Source organism: Sciurus vulgaris (assembly GCF_902686455.1).
Source record: "Sciurus vulgaris genome assembly, chromosome: 9".
Taxonomy (NCBI): domain Eukaryota; kingdom Metazoa; phylum Chordata; class Mammalia; order Rodentia; family Sciuridae; genus Sciurus; species Sciurus vulgaris.
The window spans coordinates 144,158,422-144,180,766 of record NC_136469.1 but is presented as its reverse complement, the minus strand read 5'-3'; the positions used below and the strand labels follow the sequence as shown (position 1 = coordinate 144,180,766).

General features: G+C 42.6%; 1 protein-coding gene across 3 annotated transcripts in view; it reads left to right on the top strand.

The window, feature by feature from the left end:
• Window positions 1–22,345, top strand: part of HTT (huntingtin) — a 140,250-nt gene that overhangs the window by 4,802 nt on the left and 113,103 nt on the right. For all 3 annotated transcript variants that reach the window (XM_079154365.1, XM_079154367.1, XM_079154366.1), the window contains exon 2: window positions 15,300–15,383. In XM_079154365.1, the coding sequence (XP_079010491.1) occupies window positions 15,300–15,383 (84 nt within the window). The remainder of the gene's footprint in view (window positions 1–15,299; window positions 15,384–22,345) is intronic.

Genomic DNA, 22,345 nt, shown 5'->3' with positions numbered 1-22,345 from the left:
CATCTGAACCCATCTAGTGGGAAGACCAGTGACATTTTTGGGTACCTAGTTGACATTTTTGAGTACCTAGTCACTGCCACTTCACCCTTTCCACACCCAAAGACAACCAAGGACCATGTGTTCTTGTGTGAAAAAGACCTGAAGCCAGATGCTAAAAGCTGCAGTAAGCATCTCACTCCAAGGAGGCTGGGCCGAGGCCTCACTCTCACAACAAGGTCCTGAACCCTCTGGGAGGCAAATCCAGCATCTCCTTCAACTAAGAGGCTACTGCTCTGTTTGTAGCCAGCCCTGAAACTCCATATACAGTATTGAAAGTTTATCATTTTCTTTCTTTCTTTCTTTCTTTTTTTTTTTTTTTTTTTTTTTTGCGGTACTGGGGATCGAACTCAGGGCCTTGTGCTTGCAAGGCAAGCACTCCACCAGCTGGGCTATCTCCCCAGCCCTATCATTTTCTTTAGCTCAAACAAAATGGGTGGGGGAGGGTTGTTTTGTGTGTGAAGCTGTCTGCTCAGAGGACCTTGCCTTCCAGACTTCGAGCCACATGTCTGGGGATGGTGATAAAAGAGGACTCCCCTTGGCCAAGTGCGGTGGTGCACGCCTGTAATCCCAGCCAAGCAGGAGGCTGAGGCAGGAGAACTGAGTTCAAAGCCAGCCTCAGCAACTTAGCAAGGCCCTAAGCAACTCAGTGAGACCCTGTCTCTAAATAAAATATAAAAAGGGCTGGGGATGTGGCTCAGTGGTTAAGTGCCCCTGAGTTTAATTTAAAAAAAAGAAAAGAAAAAAAAAAAAAGACTCCCATGCTTATGTGTTGTGATGGAGCAGGACTGTAGGGGGCAAGGGCAGGGCCGGTGCTGGGCAGCAGGAGGCTCTTCAGGAGCTGTCTCCGCTGGCAGGCATCCAGGAGCAGCTGAAGAAAGCCCAGAGTCTGTCTTGCTGTAAGACAGAGGAGGCAAAAGCAGAGACGGGAAGGCAGTCTGCATAAAGCACCCCCTTAGGCCCCAGGCTAGTTCCAGTCGTGAGGATGGCTTCCACGTCCCAGCGTCTCCTCGTTTTATCCCCAGTGTGCCCTCCTGCTCTCTTGAAACATCGTGACTGCTTTTCCTGAGCAGCAGTCAACAAGAACCAAACAGTTGTCCGAAGTCTGGTGCTGTGGAAGGTTTTTCTACCCCGGTTCTCTGAGTTGCCCAGTCTCTGCATCTCAAACCTCTCATCAGCCTTCAGTCTGGGCCTTTGTTCTTCACTGATAGTTGTGAAGCTCACTTCCAAAGACATACTTTTCCTGCAGGTGAGGCCTACTGGCCTCTGCAGGTCTTAAAATCCGTTCATATATATCTTGAGTATGGGGCTTATTCAGATCCTTCCTGTGTCTTTGTTCCTGTAGTTGGCAGGAATACTTGAGAACCTTGGCTTCTTAGGTTGGTTTCTTTACTAATATCTAAAAAGATAATTTGGTTTCTGACACCTTCTAAAAAGAACACTGCTTCAGCCACCTTTAGAAAGCTTTGCAGAACCTCTGGACCCTACTATAAACAATAGGCCAGGGTGTTAAGTAGTTTGTCAGCTAAGTCTCAGCTCTCACCCGCCAGCAGATGCTGGGCTGGCATGAGTCATGTTGCTTCATCTGTCAGGCAGAGGGCCCTCCCTGTCCACTGCACCCTCAGTACCCTGCTTCTTTCGTGGTGGGTGTTAACAGGAGAGGGCCTGGGTGGCATGGCTGTTGCTTTAAGTGCCTACAGAACTCATGCCTGGTGTTAGGAACATCCTTGGTGTCCTTCAGCTTTGGATGAACAGCAGGTCTTATGTGGTCTCACTCACACTGGCCTAGCTGCTTGAGTGCCTGCAGGAGCTGTCCCCCAAGCTTCTGCCTCCTGACACATGGAGGACTCTGCATGTGACTTACTAACCCAAGAATTTTACCCCTTCAGCTGCCCCTATGAACATGGAGCCATGTAACTCCTGAGAACTTGGACAGGGTGCTATTCAAAGTAATTTACGAGAACATTGTTTGAATTTCAGGGGCGATAGTGGTGAGTTCCCACTAAAAGAGTATAAATGATGCTTAATCTTTTAAGCTGAAACCCTCTAACTTGTTTAACTTACAAGGAACAGTGTTAATGGTAGAAATGAACCACCATTTTTAAAGATGTTTTCTTAGAGAAAATAAATTGTGAATTCTAAATCAGATTGCCGAGAAGAAATCTGACATTATCGTGCTGGCCCCTGCCAGGGGGCTCCTTGTTCCACTTGCTGGCAGGAATTTCTGGGTGGAGTTGGGAAGTTCGGCCTCCGGCAGCGGCCTCACTTCTGTCCTTGCCTTGCGCTTCTCCTCCTCTGAGGCTGCGGGCTGGGCAGTGTGCTCACTGCAGGAGCAGAGAGGAGACATTGCCCAGGTGAGCCCCGCGGTATGTGTGTGGTGGGCACCTGCACTGGGAAGATGCTCTCTGTGTCAAAGACTGCCCGTATGTGAACACATTCTGTTCTCAGCCTCCAAGGTACTGTGAAGAATTACTAGTCTTTGAATTTTTATCAAGCCTTAAAAATTTTTCAGTAGCGTCTGGTGCCAACATTTGCTAAGAGCTGCAACAAAACAAGAAACTTGTCCTCACCTCACAATGCAGTTTCTTAAAATAGTTGTAGATGGATGCAATACCTTTATTCTATTTATTTTTATGTGGTGCTGAGACTTGAATCCAGTACCTCACACATGTCAGGGAAGCGCTCCACTACTGAGCCATAACCCCAGTCCACACAATGCAATTTTTTTTTTTTTTTTTTTTTTGCTACTGGGGGATTGACCCTCGGGGTGCTTAACCACCGAGTCACATCCCCAGCCCTTTTTTTATATTTTATATTTTATTAAGAGACAGCGTCTCCCTGAGTTGCTTAGGGCCTCCCCAAGTTACTGAGGCTGGCTTTGACATGATCCTCCTGCCTCAGCCTCCTAAACCACTGGGATTACAGTGTGTGCCACCACACCTGGCTTAACAATCTTTTGAAAATTTCATAGCCATTTAAAAATGTAAAAGCATTTTTTAGCATGTGGACTGGCTAAAATCAGGAAGGCTGCAGTTGCCCACTCCCAGATTAAAATAGTGAAAGGACTGTTTTTGGGAAGCTTCTTTTTTGACTGCTTTTATTAACTAGTTTAAAAAGTTATAAAAGCTACACACACTGTAAAAACATCTTCAAGAAGCACAGAAGATGTAAAGCAGAACCTTTCTCCCAGTCTGTCCTCCTAGTCTTACTTCCTAAAAATAACAATTACTTGTCTTCCCAGGTTTTTTTTCTTATTTTCTTCTCAGATTTTTATTTGCTTATTTTTTGTTTTTATTTTTTCCAGATTTTTAAATGCATAGGCAAGCATTTAAATGTGTTCTTTTGTTTGCAGGACACTTTTTTGTATTTTTTTACTTAACAATATGTTGTAGATATTGTTTCTTAGCAGTGTATATAGTTCTTATTAATTGATTTGTAGATTTTGGGGGGGGGTACTGAGGATTGAATCCAGGGGTACCAGGGGTACTTAGCTTCTGAGACACATCCCCAGCCCCTTTTTATATTTTTTTTAGAGACAGGGTCTTGCTGAGTTCCTAAGTGCCTTGCTCAGTTGCTGAGGCTGGCTTTAATCTTGTGGTTCTCCTGCCTCAGCCTCCTGAGCTGCTGGGATTACAGGCCTGCGTCACCATTCCTGGCAAGAATTTCTTTTTAAAAGACAATTTTAGGAGATGTACAGGCAAAGCTTTTATTTATTTTTTACACAAATGGGGTACAACTTTTCATTTCTATGGTTGTACACAGTATAGATTCACACCATTCGTGTAATCATACATATATATATAAGGTAATACTGTCTGTTTCGTTCTACTATCTTTCTGTCTCCCACCCCCTCCCACCCTATTTTCCTCTACACCATCCAAAGTTCCTTCATTCTTCTCCCCCGCCCTGCCACCGCCTTTGCCCTTGTTATATATCGTCATCCACTTATCAGAAAAAACATTCAGCCTTTGGTTTTTTGGGCTTGGCCTATTTCACTTAGCGTGATATTTTCCAACTTCATCATTTACCAGAAAATGCCATAATTTTATTATTTTTTATGGCTCAGTAATATTCCATTGTGTATATATACCACAGTTTCTTTATCCATTCATCAATTGAAGGGCATCTTGGTTGGTTCCACAATCTAGTTATTGTGAATTGAGCAGCTATGAACACTGGTGTGGCTGCATCACTGTAGTTTGCTGATTTTAAGTCCTTTGAGTATTAACAGAGGAGTGGGATAGCTGGGTCAAATGGTAGGACCATTCCAAGTTTTTTGTGGAATCTCCATGCTGCTTTCCAGAGTGACTGCACCAATTTGCAACTCCACCAGCAATGTACGAACATGCCATTTTCCCCACATCCACGCCAACACTTATTATTGCTTGTGTTCTTGATAATAGCCATTCTAATTGGAGTTAGATGAAATCTTAGGGTGGTTTTGATTTGCATTTCTCTAATTACTAGAGATAATGAGCACTTTTTCATATATTTGTTGATCACCTGTATATCTTCTTCTGTGAAGTGTCTGCCCAGTTCCTTAGCCCATTTATTGATTGGGTTCTTTGTATTTTGGGTGTAAAGTTTTTTAAGTTCATTGTAAACTTTGGAGATTAGTACTGAGGTGTGTGTGGAAAAGATTTTCTCCCACTCTGTAGGCTCTCTTTTCACATTATTGATTGTTTCCTTTGCTGAGAAAAAACTTTTTAGTTTGAATCCATTCCATTTATTGATTCTTGCTTTTATTTCTTGGCTATGGGGGTCTTGTTAAGGAAGTCTGGTCCTAAGCCAACGCGTGATGGAGATTTGGGCCTACTTTTTCTTCTATTTGGTGCAGGTTCTCAGGTCTAATGCCTAGATCCTTGATCCATTTTGAGCTGAGTTTTGTACAGAGTGAGAGATAGGGGTTTAGTTTCGTTTTCATTTCAGTCTGCATTTCAGCAAGTTCTGTGAGTGGTTTATGTGTGTGGTAGAGTGGAGCAGGTCCATATGGGCCTCGCCTCTGCTGTTGCAGGTGGGAGGGAAGAGCCAGTGCATGTGTCCTGGTGTAGCGGAGGCCACGCGGTGATCTGCTAGAGCCACTGAGCTGCGCTTTCGTGCAGCTGTGAAGTAGGTTGTGCTCCCAGCTACTGATCGTGAGCACCTAAGTGGGGTCTGACTGGGTGACCTGGGCATGCCAGTCACTGTTCTGGGCCCGCGGGTTAAAACAGGGAGCAGGACCAGCGTGACAGATACCATGGAGAACAGCAGCAGGCTGAGGGAGAGGTGTCAGGGTCTGAAGGTGAGCTGCACTGAGCTGTGGCCCTGGAGCAGGAGGGCGAGCGTAGGGACGTGTGAAGGAGAGGTCCAGGTGGAGCTGCAGAAGGCAGGAAGGCCTTCCATGCCACAGGGAAGGCAGGTGGCCAGGGGCAAAGTGAAGGGCAGAGGTAGGAGACATGGTTAGAGAGGGAGGCTAGAGTAGAGGGTGGTTCATGTAGGAGGCCTTTCCACCAATGAAAGCTTGTGTGAAAAACAAGCCATCTGTGTTTTTAAAAAGCAGCTCCACGTGCTGGTGAGGACGTGGCGCACTGGTCATTTCATCTCTGCCCTCAGGAATGTACAGTGTCATGCTTCTCTGGAAAGCGGTTTGGCAGTTTCTACATGACTCTGCAGCTGTCGCTCTGGGTGTTAATCCTGGAGAAATGAAAACTTAGGTTCGCCAAAAAGTTGTGTATCAGTATTCCCAACAGCTTTAGTTGTGATATCCCCAAACTGCAGTCAGCTCAGAAGTCTTTCAACAGGTGACTGTTTAAACTGCTTGGTAGTAAAGAGGAACTCAGCTGCTGATATCTGCAATGGTCTGAAAAATGACACCATGGTAGGGATGGAGAATGGGTTGGTGGTTGCAGGGGGTTAGGGTAATGGTGTGGAGATGTGGAGGGGACGGGGAAGGAGGTGAGTTGGTAATGAAAGGGCAGAACAGGGTCCTTGTGATGGAAGTGCTTGCTGTCCCGAGCTGTGTGTGGGTGCGCTTCAATGCTGGTAATTCTGATCAGGATACGCTGTACTTTTGTAGCATGTCACCATTGGGGGAAGCTGAGTGAAGCATACACTAGACTTCTTCAGCTCAGGAGAATCTGTGCTTACCTCAGTAAAAACCTGAGCTACAGTAGCACGCTGCCCTGTCACAGGGAGGAGACTGGGTGGGGGCTGGTGCAGTAACTGCAGCTGGAGTTGCGAGCTTGTGCTGGGGTGGTGGAGGGTGCTAAGAAGTCATCAGGTTCTAGATCTCTTTTGGGGAAGAGCTCACAGAATTTGTGGATGATTTTTTTAAAAGATAGAGGTGATAATTCACAAACCACACAACTCACTATTTTACAGCTCAAGGGTTTTTGGTGTAATCACAAGATTGTTCACTACCGTTAATTCCAGAACATTCCGTCACTCTGAGAGAGAGAGACGACCCCCCCCCCCCCCCCCCCCCCCCCCGCATCCCACCAGCAGGCACTCCCCATTCTCCCTCTCTCCAGCCCCAGGCAACTTCTGATGTATTTCCGTCTCTGGAGTTGCCTCTTCTGGATGTTTCCTGTGAATGAAATTGTACATCATCGGATCTTTTCATAACTGCCATTTTTTTCACTCACTTTTTTTTTTTTTTTTGCAGTGCTGGGGATTGAACCCGGGCCTTGTGCAAGCAAGGCAAACACTCTACCAACTGAGCTATGTCCCCAGCCCTAAAAATATATTTTTATATTTTATTGACACATAGTAATTGTGCATGTTTAGAGACAGATTGGCTTTTGAATTTCCCTTCTAATGACTGCTGTTGGACAGTTAACTCACTGGCTGTTTTCTGTGATAGAGGCTGTGGCGTGGGGACCCTCCAGTCCAAACTACACTTGTATTTTTATTTATTTATTTTTAAATTTATTTACCTACTTTGAGTTGCAGATGGATACAATATCTTTATTTATTCTTATGTGGGGCTGAGGATCAAACCCAGTGCCTCTCACGTGTTTGCCGAGTACTCTGCCACTGAGCCTCAGCCCTGCTTGTATTCTTTAAATAAAACTGTGCGTCCTAGTAACAGCCTTCCGTTTTCACAGCCCTGTATTGAATGAGCACATGCCTGAGACTTCTCATGCGGACTGATCAGGTGACCTGTCCCTCTCCAGTCCCTTTCCCCTGCTTTGGTTTTGTCAGCTTCACCGACAGGTTTCTTTGCATGCCTGACTGCTGTCCTAGAATGTGAGTGGTGTGAGGACAGTGTTTGTTTTAATAGGTGAGCACAGAGTGTCTAACTCGTCCTGAGTTCTCAGGGTATAGTTACTTATAAAGTGGGTACTGAGAAGTGTAGAATAAATTTTGTTAAGCACAAAACACTTCATCCTTCCTACTTTGTTGTTCAAGATAAGTATTTTCTCTATTATTTTTTTCCTCCTTAACCAGTGTCATGCTTTAGAATCTTGTTTTCCTTTATGTTATGAAGTGTACTTTCGGAACAGTGTGTGCAACTAGTCACCACTGTACTGTCAGGAAACAGCATTGGTCCTCTGCACCCCGGAGGACCCTGGTTTGCAAGGGTGTGCCTGTGAATGGCTAGATTGATCATTTTTGTTGCTTAAGTAATACTCCATTGTATGAATGTCACAATTATTTTTTAATCTTCAGTTGAATAATTGGATTGTTAAGCTTTATTAGGTACTGCTATGAACCTATCTTCTCCTATTCTAGTGGCTTGTGTTTTCACTCATACATGGTGTCTTTTGAGGAACAATTCCTGATTTAATAAATTGCAATTTGTCACATTTTCCCAGCATGGGTGATGCTTTTTATATCTTGTTTGACTTTTCATCACCCCAAGGTTATGACTGTTGTGTAGAAAAGCCTTGTTAATGCATCTTTCCTGTTGATGCTCTGTCCACTGGAGCTGGTTTGGGGTTTGGTGTGGGATAGGTCCTTGGTTTAGCTTTCCATGTAGACCCTGCCTCTCCCAGCAGTGTCTTTACGGTCTTGTAGTGTATTCCCAGCCTTGAAAAGAATTAGTCATGTGTGTACGGTGCATTTGCTCTTTTTTTTTTTTTTTTTTTGCGATGCTGGGGATTGAACCCAAGGCCTTGTGCTTGCAAGGCGAGCACTCTCCCAACTGAGCTATCTCCCCAGCCCTGCATTTGCTCATTCTTAACTGCAGACTTCAGTCCTTTTTTTTAAGTAAATTCACTTTAGACTTCTTTTGGTATTACTATTTTTGTTTTTGGTATTGGGGATTGAATCCAGGGGTACTTTGCCACTTTTTATTTTTTTTTTATTTTGAGACAGAGTCTAAGTTTGGTATAATTACCTTTTAATAAAGAGGAATACTTTTACTAGCAATACTCCACATACAGTGTATTATCACACTGTCTTCTATTTTAGAAAATTTTAACGCAGCATTACGATCTTTCAGTATCTTTTACAGATGGTTTCTTGTCTCTGCCTGATGGATGATAATGTCATATCCAATTCATTAGCCATTCAGCAGGATGTTGCTGCTTCAGAGACTGAATTTGGATAGTCAAAACATTATACCATTATTATATATATGTGTGTATATCCATGTATCACCTTGTTCAGTGATGAACTAAGCATGCTTTTCTTAACCATCACTACTTGAGAAAGTATGAAATGTAATTCCAAATGAGTTGGTCTCTTATTTCTTCTTAAAAAACTCCCTCTGAAGACCCCCTAATTGTTCAGGAGCCCTCTCACATGAGCATAGCACTTGGCAGACCTAGAGAGCGGCTGCTGAGGAATTGACTGCCCTGGGTTCCTGCCTGGCCCTCTCAGTCCTGGGCCTGCAGGTGGTGCTACCACCAGACCCCAGTTCTGCTTGCAGCTTGGGCTGTATGTAAAGAGTCTGGTGAGGACTGATGGTGAGCGTCCACCTTCCTTGGGTGATCCAGTCCAATCATAAAATTCAGCGTGATCCAGCTTCCTTGGGTAATCCAGCATAATCTTAAAATTATATGATTCTATAGATGAGTTTAAGTAGGAGGGCCTGAATTTATATTTTTCAGAATCAGTTCTTTAGTAATCTAGAAATCATGTTTCCGTGTGTGAAGTCCTTGCTCTACCTGCTGCGAGTGCGCCTATGCAGATGCTCCCCTGCACCCTAGGGCAGCACGACCGCGGCTCGTTTTGTTTTTCAGGTGGTGTTAAAATGACTGCATTTCTCTAGAATGGTTGAAGAGCCACCTGTTCTCTACCCTGTTGGCAGTTCCTGCCCAAGCAAGGCATTTCACTTCACTTTCTGTACTTAACTTTTCATGTAGAAAAGTCAGTTTGACTTCCCAGTTCATTAATCTAATTAAATTCCTTTGGGGAATGAAATTTTTTTTTAAATTTTAATTTTAATTAAGTTTTTTTCCGTACATGTATATAGGGTAATAATGTCTGTCTCATCCTACTGTCCTTCCCATCCTCACTGCCCCACCCCTCCCCTCACTCCCCTCTGTACAATCCAAATTCCTTTCTTCTTCCCTCCCCACCCCCCACTATGGATCAGCATCTGCTTATCAGAGAAAACATTCCACCTTTGGTTTTTTGGGGTAGGCTTATTTCACTTAGCTTGATTTTTCTCTCCAGTTCCAACCATTTACCTGCAAATGCCGTAATTTCATTCTCCTTTAAGGCTAAGTAATATTCCATTGTGTGTATGTATCACATTTTCTTTATCCATTCGTCTGTTGAAGGGCATCTAGGCTGGTTCCATAGTTTAGCTAGTGAATTGAGCTGCTGTAAACATGGATGTGACCGCGTTACTGTAGTGTGCTAAGTTCTTTGGGTATAAACTGAGGAGTGGGATAGCTGGGTCAAATGGTGGTTCATTCCAAGTTTTCTTAGGAATCTCCACACTGCTTTCCACAGTGGTTGCACCGTCTGCAGTCCCTCCAGCAATGTGTGAGGGTATCTCTTTCCCCACATCCTCACCAACACTTGTGTTGCTTGTATTTTTGATAATTGCCATTCTGACTGGAGTGAGATGAAATCTTAGAGCAATTTTGATTTTCATTTCTGTAATTGCAAGAGATGATGAACATTTTTTCATGTTTGTTGATCGATTATATTTCTTCTGTGAAGTGTGTGTTCAGTTCCTTAACTCATTTATAGATTGGGTTATTTGTTTTTTTGGTGTGAAGTGTTTTGAGTTCTTTATATATCCTGGAGATTAGTGCTCTATCTGAGGTGCGTGTGGTAAAGATTTTCTCCCAATCTGTAGGCTCTCTCTTCTCGTTATGGATTTTTCCTTTGTTGAGAAGCAGCTTTTTAGTTTGAATCCATTCCCATTCACTGATTCTTGATTTTACTTCTTGCGCTTTAGGAATCTTGTTAAGGAAGTCAGGCCCTAAGCTGACATGATGAAGATTTGGGACTACTTGGAAATAGGTTTTTTGTTTTTTTTTTTTTTCCTTTAACTTCAAGTTTGCTTCCTGGGCAAAGGAAGGTGATATTTCAGACAGGACCAAAGAATAATTCACAAGAACTAGGTTTGAAGATACATGCCTCATGTTCTTGTGAGTGGCCAGAGTTCCTTAGAGAAGTTGGAGAATATCTGGAGAGGTGAGGTTGGAGCGGCCGCCTGAGGCCCTGTGTAGCATCCGGGAAGCACACAGGGGTCAGGGCTGATTGCATTCATTCATTACCTTGCTGCCCTCCAGCTTTTAAGTGCATAAATCCTATATAGGATTTTCTTTTTCTTTTTCTGATATTCTTGGTGAATGTCCTCACAGTGGCTCTGAAGGTAAAATTTGATCCTGGTAGTTTGAATGAGAGTATTTTTCAGTGTGGTAAGAGGAGATACTTTTTTCCAAGATCTTGATCATACTGTCTTGCGTTTTTAAGCTGGTATTTTGAGATTTGATTATAATCCCCCCAAAATCATGCAGGTCTTACAGGTCAGATCATGCACATGTTCAGATAGGTCAGAAATGATGGCGTATCAGAGAAATGAAGCAATCGGCATTTTGGTTTGCCTTTGTGCTGCCCATACAAGGTAGGTACTTACTGATTGTTTTTTTGAATTTTAAGATTAGGAACTATTGGAGACTTTGTTAACAGAATTTTATGATTATATGGCTGCTGTTAAGTGTGGAAAAGATTAAAATTTAAGTGTATTATGCCAGGCTTTCTTTTCCTCAGTAGGGTTTGGATTCTGGAAAACAATTCTGAATGAGATAAGAGACAAACTTGAAACCTGTATTTTCTTAGCTGATTTCAAAAGGAAATCTGCTCTTCTTTTTTTGATAGTAAAGTCTTGGTAGTGAGAGTCAGTGAAGGTTTGAAATATTACCAGGTGGTGATTGTCTTACAGTGGGAGGGATTCCCTAGACCTAGAATTTTAATTCAGGGACATTTGAAACTGTTCCACTGTCTACCACTCTGGACTTACTTAGACAAGACTTACTCAGTCAACGTTTATCAAACTGTGACTGCAAAGGCTAAACTTTAGTTCCTACTTTTTTTTTTGATCTTTTGGTCTTAAAAACTCAGGTTTAAAGAAAGGAATCTTTATTGTTTATCTTCTGAACTCTATAAGACTTAATTCAAAACTTTTGCGTTCATTCTACTGTGTATTTAGACATTCTATGGAGAACATTTGTGTTCCCGTACCTTGATGGGTTCTTTGTGGAGCCCTGCCTTGTATTGAATGCTTGTGGCCCTTGTTCCTGGGGCCTGTCCTCCCTGAGCAGGTAGTCAGAGGAGCTGCCAAAGAGGTGCCAGCGGGCCTGAAGAAGGGCTGTGGATGAGTAAGATGGGCTTTGCCCAAGTGCTTAGGGGAGGAGCTGGATCCAAGCAACAGAGTAATGAATTTTTATTTTGTTGGTGGGGTTAGTGTTCTGTCTTTGCAGTCACAGTTTGATAAACGTTGACTCAGTAAGTCTTGTCTAAGTAAGTCCAGAGTGGTAGGCCTCTAGAGTCAGAGCCATATTGTTTATTGCTTGAACTGTTTTCTTTTGGTGTATCTTATAGATAAGGAGAAAGACAAAACTTTTGTAAACGTATATCCATTCTAAGATTGATTTAAAAAATGTCCATGGGCCTAGACAGTTCTTCATTGAGCATATGTGTAATTTGTGTGAAGCTGTTTTTTTTTTTTTTTTTTTTTTTAATGGCAGAGGAGGTACCAGGGATGAGACCCAGGGGTGCGTAACCATTGAGCCACATCCCTAGCCCTTTTATTTTTTATTTTGAAACAGTGTCTTACTAAGTTTCTTAGAGCCTTGGAAAGTTCCTGAGACTGGCTTTGTACTTGGAATCCTCCTGCCTTAGTCTCCTGAGCAACTGCAATTACAGGTGTACACTGTACTGGCAGTGTTCTTTTCAGGCTTTCTTAGTATTCTGATGACTCTCCTGAGTGATAAGCACTTTGGATCCCACACTGATTTTTAACTACGTGGACTACTTGGATGGTTGGCATATTGACATGCTAATTCCCCCAATGCATGCCTAGTAAACTCTAGTAACAGCTGAAGGCACTTTGGGAATCACCTCCTTTAGGAGACCTTCTTCCCAGGTCATTTAGCATGACAGTCTTTCTTCTTGTAGACAGATGAGGCCTGCTGCTCTGGGCAGCCACAACCCATCCATCACAGTAGGCCCAACAAAAATAAATCCCTGTTGACCATGCTGCTGTTAACTGAGCTAATAGCATTTGTGGATGGGAAAGTTGGACCTAGTGAGCAGGGATTTGCTGTGATCCTACCTTTCAGCTCACTACCTTTCAGGCCTGGAAGTGGAGACTCCATAGTCATGAAGATTTTGCTTGAACTCCAACATTGCTGAAAATTCCAGATTGTGAATATTTTTGTTCTGACCACTGTTGAGTTGCTAGGCCTACTGAGTTTATGTTCATCAACCTTTCTTTTCTTTACGCTCATGTAGTGGAGTCCTCGTAGGCACCAGTGTAACAGAATTCCATATCGAGGCACATGTGCGTTTCGGTTCATTTAAGGCCTTGACAGATTTTCACTTTGGAAATCAAAGGGTAACCAGGCTGGTGAGTTAGTTAGATCTAAATGCTTGACATGGTCAGCGTTCTTCAGTTCTCTTGGTGGCCATTGTAAAGCTCAACTGCTGCAACAGAGGTTTTAAGCAAAGAGCATTTTTATTCTGTTTTTTTCTTTAAATTGAGGCATAATTGACAGTACAGTTGTTCTCTCCAGTGTTCAGTTCTGTGAGTTTTGACAGATGCATAAAGCCTTGTTAATTACTCTCATAATCAAGATTTAGAGCAGTTCTCTCACCCCCAAGTCCCTCCATGCCTCTTTTTCTCAACTTCTTGCCCTTGGAAATTAGTGAACAGTTTTTCATTCTTATAGTTTTGTCTGTTCCAGAATATTCTAAAAATAGACTCATCAGTGTAGTCTTGGAGTCTTAACTAATTTCCTCAAACACGATGCATTGTTGTTTGTCCTCGTGTCCCTTTGGTGTTTTGTTCCTTTTCATGGCTGAATAGTTTTCTCTCGTCTGATGGTAGCAGTTTGTTGTTCTTTCACAGTGACCAGTTTGAATCATTTCCATCATAACACTTTTGAAATGAGGGACTTCTGGGGATGGGAGATGGGGAGCTGACTGCTTATGGTCATCTTAGACCCAAGATCCTTCTGTTCTGTTGCTTTCATTGTCATCTGCATAATCAAAAGCTGGGTGTCAGGCATGTTTGTTTGGAGGCAGATGAAAGGGCAAGCAGGTGAGGCAGGGAGACCACTTCTGTTTTCACTTCATCTGTGGGATGGTCACCTGCCTGCAGCTAGCTGCTAGGAGGCCCGACAGGGCAGTTTCTAACTGGGGCCATACATCTAAGAAGGGAAAAATGAAGTTTCGGTGGGCAACTAGCAGTCTGCAGTGTAACTTGTCAGTAAAAGTCCCTTTTAGGAAAGAGATGTTGCTCCCCAGCCCATAGTAACATTCAGGGCCTGGTCCTTTTCTCTGCTGGGAGCCCCTGCCTGTTCTTCTTGACCCCCAGCTTCACTCTTTTACTCTTTGCAGGATCTGCCTTTCCTGTTTTCCTCCCTGGCCAAACCTGAAATGCCTTTTGGAGGTGTTCCTTCAGTGGATTTGTGCAGTTTTAATAGTCTGTGCCTTCCTGTATACTTTTAGGAGCCTGGAGATTACATTAGGCATTAAATAATCACAGGTGTTTATAAATTAGTTTTTAAAAAACTTTTTAAGAATTTGTTCCCCCCAAAACTTGGTGGTCTCTGGTTTGTTTCCACTTAGTGCCCTCTTTGGGTTCTCCCTCTATCTTATTTTGATAGTGTCAACTTTAAAGACATCTGAAGAAGCCACAAGTTTGGGTAGGAAGGAAGCACTGTAGTCTGATTTCTTTCTCTCTCTTTTTCGGTACTGGGAATTGAACACAGGGGCATTTAACCACTGAGCTACCTTCCCAGTCCTTTTTACCTTTATATTTTAGACAGTGTCTCTCTAAGTTGCTTAGGGCCTTGCTAAGTTGCTGAGGCTAACTTTGAACTTGATTCTCTTCCCTCAGCCTCCTAAGTTGCTGGGATTACAGGCATGCACCACCACACCTGGCATGAGTCTGATTTCTTGACCAGACTGCTTATCTCCTTTTGCTTGCTGTGAAGTCTTAATAAGAGGCTTATTTCTGGCTGTTGGGGATATAGATGTGGTTAACCACACCTTATTGAGGGCAATATTGTATGCTGACTGTAGTCAGTTAACAATGTGATTTTGAGAAATGGAGGCAACTTGGTACATAGTGTAGGTACAATATTACTGTTTCAGTGCGTTGACAGTTCCTTCACCATGATCCATGCCATTATCTTCTGTTCTGCTGAGCAAGAAGAAAGCTGCTACTTGAACTGTGGCATGCCATTGGTTATAAGATGCATTCCAGTTTCAGTGATGGTGATGTGAAAAAAATATGTGTGAATCAAAGGTGAATTGGTGAGCTTCTGCAGGGCAGATTTCAAGCCATAGGGCTAGTCGTGGCTGTGTTACTTCTTTTAACTATCCAACCTTGGGCAGGTGACAATTGGCACTTCATTTTTTCCTTCTCTCTAAAATGGGGGGAATGAGTTGCTTTCATGAGAACACCTGAATTTTGGGAGAGCCATGTGGTTGGGAATCCTTGGTTGTACTCCTTGGTGCCTCCCTGTCCTGATTCCACCAGCCCCAGCAGAGAGTAGTGGCTCATTCATAGTGTTTGAGAAGAATTGGCTGAATGAATGACTGAGGTACAGAAGGGTGTTCACTTCCTTTTCTTCTTTTTTTATTTTTAGAAAGAAGGAACTTTCGGCTACGAAGAAAGACCGTGTGAATCATTGTCTGACAATATGTGAAAACATAGTGGCTCAGTCTCTCAGGTAATTGCACTTTGAACTTTCTAGAGGAAATAAAAACCATATTTTCAATCTTAATGGATTAGCATGTTCTTTGTGTCCCCAGTTGTCTTTATGCAATCCATTTTAAAAAAAGACCCTTTCCCCACGTTTCTGGCTAGGTATTAGGGATATCCAGACTTTATTATGAGTGATGTTTCCATTTTGTAATTGTACGAACAAGAATTGTAGCTGTTACGATAATCAAATTGCACGTTTATATTTAATTAGTGCCCTTGATGACAAACTGTTTAAAAATCATGTTTGATTTTTTATGTGTATTGTGGTAACTGGAGCCGTGTGACACCATCCGTATGTTGTTTCTGACTCACTGTCTTTGCCCTCGCTTCTGCCCCTTTGCTCTGGGTTTGTGCCTGTGCTCCCAGCATTGCTGATGCCCACTTGTCTATGTTGGTGGGGTTGTGGGCAGGTGGCAGCAAGGCACTTCCCTGCTGAGCTTTCTTGCTGGGTGAACCAGCAGCACCTTCTTTTGTAGCCCTTTGTGGCTCTCATCATTTTTGTTGCTTTTCCACTGTCCTGTCCATTGTTCCCAGGGGCTGTAAATGTAAATATTTTTAGTTCTGTTTCCAATGGTTGAGTAGGAGATGTGTGATTTCTGAATTCTGTGATGTAAGTGGCCATGTATGAAAAACTCACCTTGCTTTTCTCTTCCTTAAAATAAATAATTCCTGCTATTCTCCTGCCTAAAGTTTGGGGAAAAGGGCTTACTTTGAGGGCTGGGCATGTGGCACAGAGGTTAAGCACCCCTGGGTTCAAGCCCTGGTACCTAAAACAAAAACAAACAAACAAACCAAAAAAACTTTGAAAAACTGGGCATTGAACTCAGGGCCTTGCTTATGCCAGCCTACCACTGAGCTGCATCCCCAGCTCCTTTTACTTGTTTTTTTTTTTAAATAATTTTCCCTTTAATTTCACTTTGTTCCTTTTAAAAATTCTGGTAAAATGCATGCAACATAAAATACACATCTTAACCATCTTTAAGTTCACAGTTCTGTATATTCATAATGTTACATAGTCTTCATCACCATTTCCATATTCTTTTCATCTTGTGAAACTGGAGCTCTGTACCTACAAAATAGTGGCTCCACATTGCCCACTTTTCCCAGCCCCAGCCACTACCATCCTCCTTTCTGTCTATTAATTTGACTACTCTAACCCTCATGTGAGTGGAATCATGTAGTATTTGTCTTTTTGGTGTCTCCCTTGTTTTTAATGTTACCTTGCATTTGTATTTTATACTTTCAAAGTGATTTCACATAACATTTCATTTCATTTTAGTTTAACTCATTCCATCATTTGAAATATTGTGGATGATTCTGTTTCTAGGTAATTTGTAGAAATGTGGAAAGAAAATGAAATAACAAATGAGAATGTGTACTGAAAATAAGAATATAGATATTATAAGTTAGGATGCTAATGTAGAAAACAGTACTATTGTTTTAATCAGGTTTTGCGTCCAAAATTCAAAATTTGGTCACCTGATTTTGTGACCAAAATGCCTGGCAAGAACAATTTAGAGGAGGGAAAGTTTGTGTGGGGCTCATGGTTTCAGAGGTCTCAGTCCAGCAATGGCCGACTCGAGGCAGCACTGGCCCAAGGGAGCAGTGGAGGAAAGCATCTCAGCTGGAGGCAGCTAGGCAGCAAAGATAGGGAGGGCGAAGAGGTCACCAGGGCACGCCCCAGTGACCTGCCACTCCAGCCAGGCACTACCTGCCCACAGTTACCACCCCGTCAGTCCATCCAGTCTGTCATGGGCTGATTAGGTTGTCATTCTCACAGTCCATTCACTTTACCCTCAAACATTCTTGCATTATTAGCATAGGAGTTTTTGGGAAACACCTCACACCCATACCATAACGACTGTGATGAAAGTAGAGGAAAATGAGGTTTGTATTCCATCTCTGTCTCATGTATTAGCTGGATGGTTTCAGATAAGTTTTAGCATCTTTGAACCTCTTGTCTCGTTTGTGGAAAGGACAGCCCTGTTTGTGGAGTTCTTCTGGGATCAGATGACACAGTGAAGCACTACGAGGAAGTAGCTACGCAGAGGTGTTTACTGGAGAGAACAGGACATCCATCCACTGTTGTGCACATTGATGAGAGCTCTGTTATCCTGCTTTTGTGTGAAGTGAACTTAAGCAACTTGGTAAACATGAGTGACAGTCTTTGGAGCTTTTCATTTCTTTTTTTCAGTAATGAGGTTTCAACCTAGGACCTTACACAGTCTTAAGCAAGAGCTCTACCCCTGAGCCACATCTCCAGCCTATTTTTATTTTTTATTTTGAAAAAGGGTCCTGCTAAGTTGCCCAGGTTGACCTTGAACTTGCAGTCCTCCTGCCTTGGCCTTTGTTGTGGCTGGGATGACAGTGTGTACTGTGTGGCCCTTGGGAACATTTCCATAGCTTCTGTGTTGTGCTGATTTTGTCTTCAGTATGGTTATTCAGATAGCAGCTTTTGAAGCTCCCGATGTAAGATGACACATGAAACTTTATACATGTTAATTCATGCACTCTGTAGTCTGCCTCTGCTCTAAATTTGTTGGTATAAGCTGGTGGGTCCTAAATGTGCATGAGTATCAGCTGGAACATTTATGAAGAGCACTGTGATGAAGATACCTTGCTGCCTTCTTACCCATGCACACTTAACACTTTCTGTTTGTGGGTTGTGGGGACTGAGCAGTGGTTTTTTTAACAATATCCTTTTCAGAATACCTAGGGACTCTCACCTAAGACAGCTCTTAGAAATACAGTACACCTTGATAAGGTTACTAGTTAAAAATAAGTCTTAAAAATCCAGAGTTCACAATGAATTCTGCTGTCATGTATAACTAAAAAGAACCAACAAAACAAAACAAAATCCTTAGAGTTCCCATATATAAGTGAAGACGAGTTAGAAGATGTAACTTATTTCATTTAAGGGTTTAATTTGGTAGCACTGAAATAGAAAATTCCAAGGAATTGAGAAGAAATATGCAGAAAATATGTAAAGGCTGTTAAGATGCCTGAAGGATATGGATGACTATTTCCTTTTCAGAGCAGGAGCTTTCCTGTGGTGAAGCTGAATTTTCTCTAAATTAACCCATAGATTTAAAAGAATCTTGATCAAAATTCCAATGGGGGTGTTTTTAGACTTGTTCATCTGTAAGAACACATACATATAAATGTTGAAAAATACATAGAAATCTTGAAATCATTAGTAATATGGTGAGATCTGGCTGATGTGACAGTAAGGCTTATATAGAATAAAAAGGTAGAAAAGTCTGTGTCTGAAATGGTAAAGATAATATGCTTATGTTAAATAGGGAAAGGATGCATGTCCTATTGACCAGGGAAATTATGTCTCTTCCTTATATGGGAAATAGACGTAAACATCGGATTAATTACCTCAATGTGAAAAGAGTGAAATCATTACTACAAAAAGAAAATTGATCTTAGACAGAAGACTAACATCTTTAAAAGAAAAAAATGTTTTGACTAGAATATAGTTTTAAAAGTCAAAGTCCACTTTAAACAAAATTGAAGATAAATTCAACTTGGGAGAAGAATCAACAGCATAAAGATGGAAGGCTAATAGCCTGTGTAAAGAGTATTTTTTAGTGATTTCCTGACTCATTAAGAAAAAGACTACATCATTCTAATTGGAAAATAGGCAGAGAATATAGTAGGTATTTCAGAAAAGAAGCAGTAATGACTTGCCCAAAAGCTGGTGTGCTGTGCCTGTAAGCCCAGCTACTTAGGAGCTAAGGTAGGAGGATTGCAAGTTGTAGACCACTTTCATGCTTCCTATGGAAAAATGTTGAACTTGATTGCTTGTTGTAGGCTGAATGCTCCCCCGATGTCTGTGATGGAGTGCTAGCCCCACAGTGGTGGTCTTTGAAGGTGGGAACTTTTGGCAGTTGTATGTTTTCTGTGACACTGGCCAGTTCTGCAGCTCTGACACCAAGTCGGTACCCACTGGGTCAGTTCCCTTCTGACTCCATCCTTCTAGTCAGGTCCCATAAGTTACAGATCTTTGTTGCATAGGCTGCTCTCACTGCAGGCCCCAAGTCTTGGAAATCCACCTGTACTTTGATGACTAGCTATAAATCAAGGATTCATATGATTCCCCTTCTCAGGTTCAATAATTTTCAAGGCTGGGGCTGGGGAGATAGCTCAGTTGGTAGAGTGCTTCCTTGCAAGCATGAGGCCCTGGGTTCGATCCCCAGTACCGCAAAAAAAAAAAAAAAAAAAAAAACTTAATTTTCAAGGCTCGCTCTCAGAACTCAGAAGAGTGCTTGTATTTACTGATTTATTGTAAGGAATATAACCCAAGTAGCCAAGTGGTGGAGATAGAGTGTGGCGTGGGTAGAGGAGCAAGGCACTGGCACTTCCAGGCCCTCTCTGGGCGTGCCACCCTCTGGGCTCCTCCCTGTGTTCACTACTCTGGGCAGTGCTCATCGAGTCCTGCTATGCAGGGGGCCCTCACCAGGGGTCAGATCTACCAGCACCTTGTTTCAAGCCTCTGTCTTCCAGAACCCGAGAGAGTGTTTAAGCTACTCGCTCTGCAGTATTTTGTTAAAGCATCCGCCCCTGACCAAGACACTAGTAATCAGTGGAATGATACTAAAACAAAAATAAGAACATTTTTCACCACATTGGGAAACATTAAAAAACAAAAAGAGTTTTTGGCACAGGTGATAAACTTTCCTAGAAGGCATTTTGGCAAAATTTAAAGCATTCAACTTATCATCTGTGCTTGACTTGGTGGTTTCACTTGGAGGCATTTACTCGTAGGGAAGTGTGTCATGATATTGATACAGTGCTGTTCATCCCATTAGAAAATTAAAAATACCCTTCATGATCTGTCAATGGGGGTATTGAAAAATTATGACGCCTTTATACAAGGGAATGTTAATTAACATCAATAGCTATTTATATTTATGTCCGGAAAAGACACAATTTGTTTAAAAATTAAGTTGAAAAAAATTGTGAAAGATTTTTACTTCTGGCCAGATGAATTGCCTGTATCTTCTTACCGAACATGGTTGAAAGTGGATGACATATATGTAACAGTGATTTTTCTTTTTCTTGGTACCAGGGATTGAACCCAGGGGTGCTTAATCACTAAGCCACATCCTCCTACCCTCTTTTGTTTTTAAATTTTGAGACAGGGTCTCACTAAGTTGCTGAGACTGTTGTTGAATTTGTGATCCTCCTGCTTCAGCCTCCTGGGCTGCTGAGATCATAGGCATGTGCCACCACACCCATCTGTAACTCTTGTGGTTTTTAAGGCATTGGGTATCAGGCAAAGGAGAGTAGTGACCTGGGCAAGGTGGGAGATGAATGTGGTGAGCCCTGTGATTTCTCTATATTACTACCTGCAAGGAGTTGCCAAGCCAGGACATGAAGAAGGGAAACTGAGGCTTAACTAGTGGTCTGTTGGGTTGAGGAGACAGCCAGAGGCCGAGGTGGCTGGCTGGAGCTCACAGGGTAGAATGATGGAGAGGGGAGAGCTCCAGAGAATTGCAGAGAGCTGCACTGGATCCCCTCGGGTGTAGCTGAGTAGATGAGCTTATGGTTGTGAGGAAGTGACACAGGGCTGAAGATAGAACCACTCTAAAGGACTAGAAGGAATTACTGCTGAGCCTCAGAAGGGCCAGGGAGAATTTTTAATCACACCGCCAAAGTGGGAAACCTCAGCCATCCCAGAGTATTGTCCTGGGGCTTCAGAGAGGGGACTCCATAGGTTTTGCTTACTTACCCCTAGACCAAGCTGCTGCTGTGGTTCCGTCTTATAAGGCTGAGAAGCAAAACTCAGCGTCGCCAGACTCTTCGAAAGTAACATGGTACACCCCATAGAAAGTGCAGAAATATTTCTAGGAACACAAAGAAGTGCAGATAAAAGCAAAGCTTGACATCTCATCAAAAATAACTAGGAGGCAAAGAAGCAGTAAAATATGATTTAGAACAGTCAACACTGACCCAGAAATTAGAGATGGTGAGTGGCATTGGAAACATGAAAGCAGCTGCTGTAATTATTTCATATGTTCAAGAGGCTAGAGAAAAGATTGGATGTGATAATTATAGACAGACATAAAAAAAGACCCAGACTGAACCACAGCAGCCTTTTCGTTGGAAAGTTTCTGCCGGAAGTCAGGAATGCGAGGGGGAAACCTTGAAATCCTGTGCCTAGTAAAATCTCTCAGATACAAAGGTGAGATATCCAGAAACAGAAATACTCCATGTCTACAGGAAACCACTGTAAGAAATTTGAAAGAAAGTGTTTCAAGCAGAAAGAAAATGGCACCAACTGGAAATCTGGATCTACACAAAGGATTTGAGAGTAGCAGAGACAGTGACTGTTCTGTCAATACGTGGCAAACATAGCAGACCCTCCTCTTAATTTCTTTTTTAAAGAGATGAATTAACATAATTTTAGAAAGGGCTTAATTTAAAAGATTACCTTAGTGTTCTAAAACAAGATCGTGTATTTGGGGGTTTGTAGCACATGTAAGTGGAATGTGCGACTGACAGTGTGTTGGCTGGAGAACAGAAGTGGAAGTGCACGGGAGGTGGAGGAGGGGTAGCCGTCCTCATCCCGGGGCCTGCGAATGCTAGTTTACAGCGAACGGGGTCTTCACTGCTGTGCTGAAGGCCAGGGTTTTTAGATTATTCTGGGTTATCCCATTGGGCACTAGGTGAAATCACATGTGTCCTTATAAGAAGGCAGAGGGAGTTTTACGCAGAGCAAGCCATCTGAAGGTGGAGCAGAAGGTTGGAAGCTTGGACATTAAGGTTGGAGTGATGTGGCTAGGCCACAGGATGCCGGCAGCCAGCCAGCCACCAAAGTAGAAAGGCAGGCAGCAGGTCTTCCTGGAGCCTGAGGATTTCAGCTCATTGATACTGATTTTGGACTCCGGTCTCCAGAACCTGAAAGAATAAATTTTT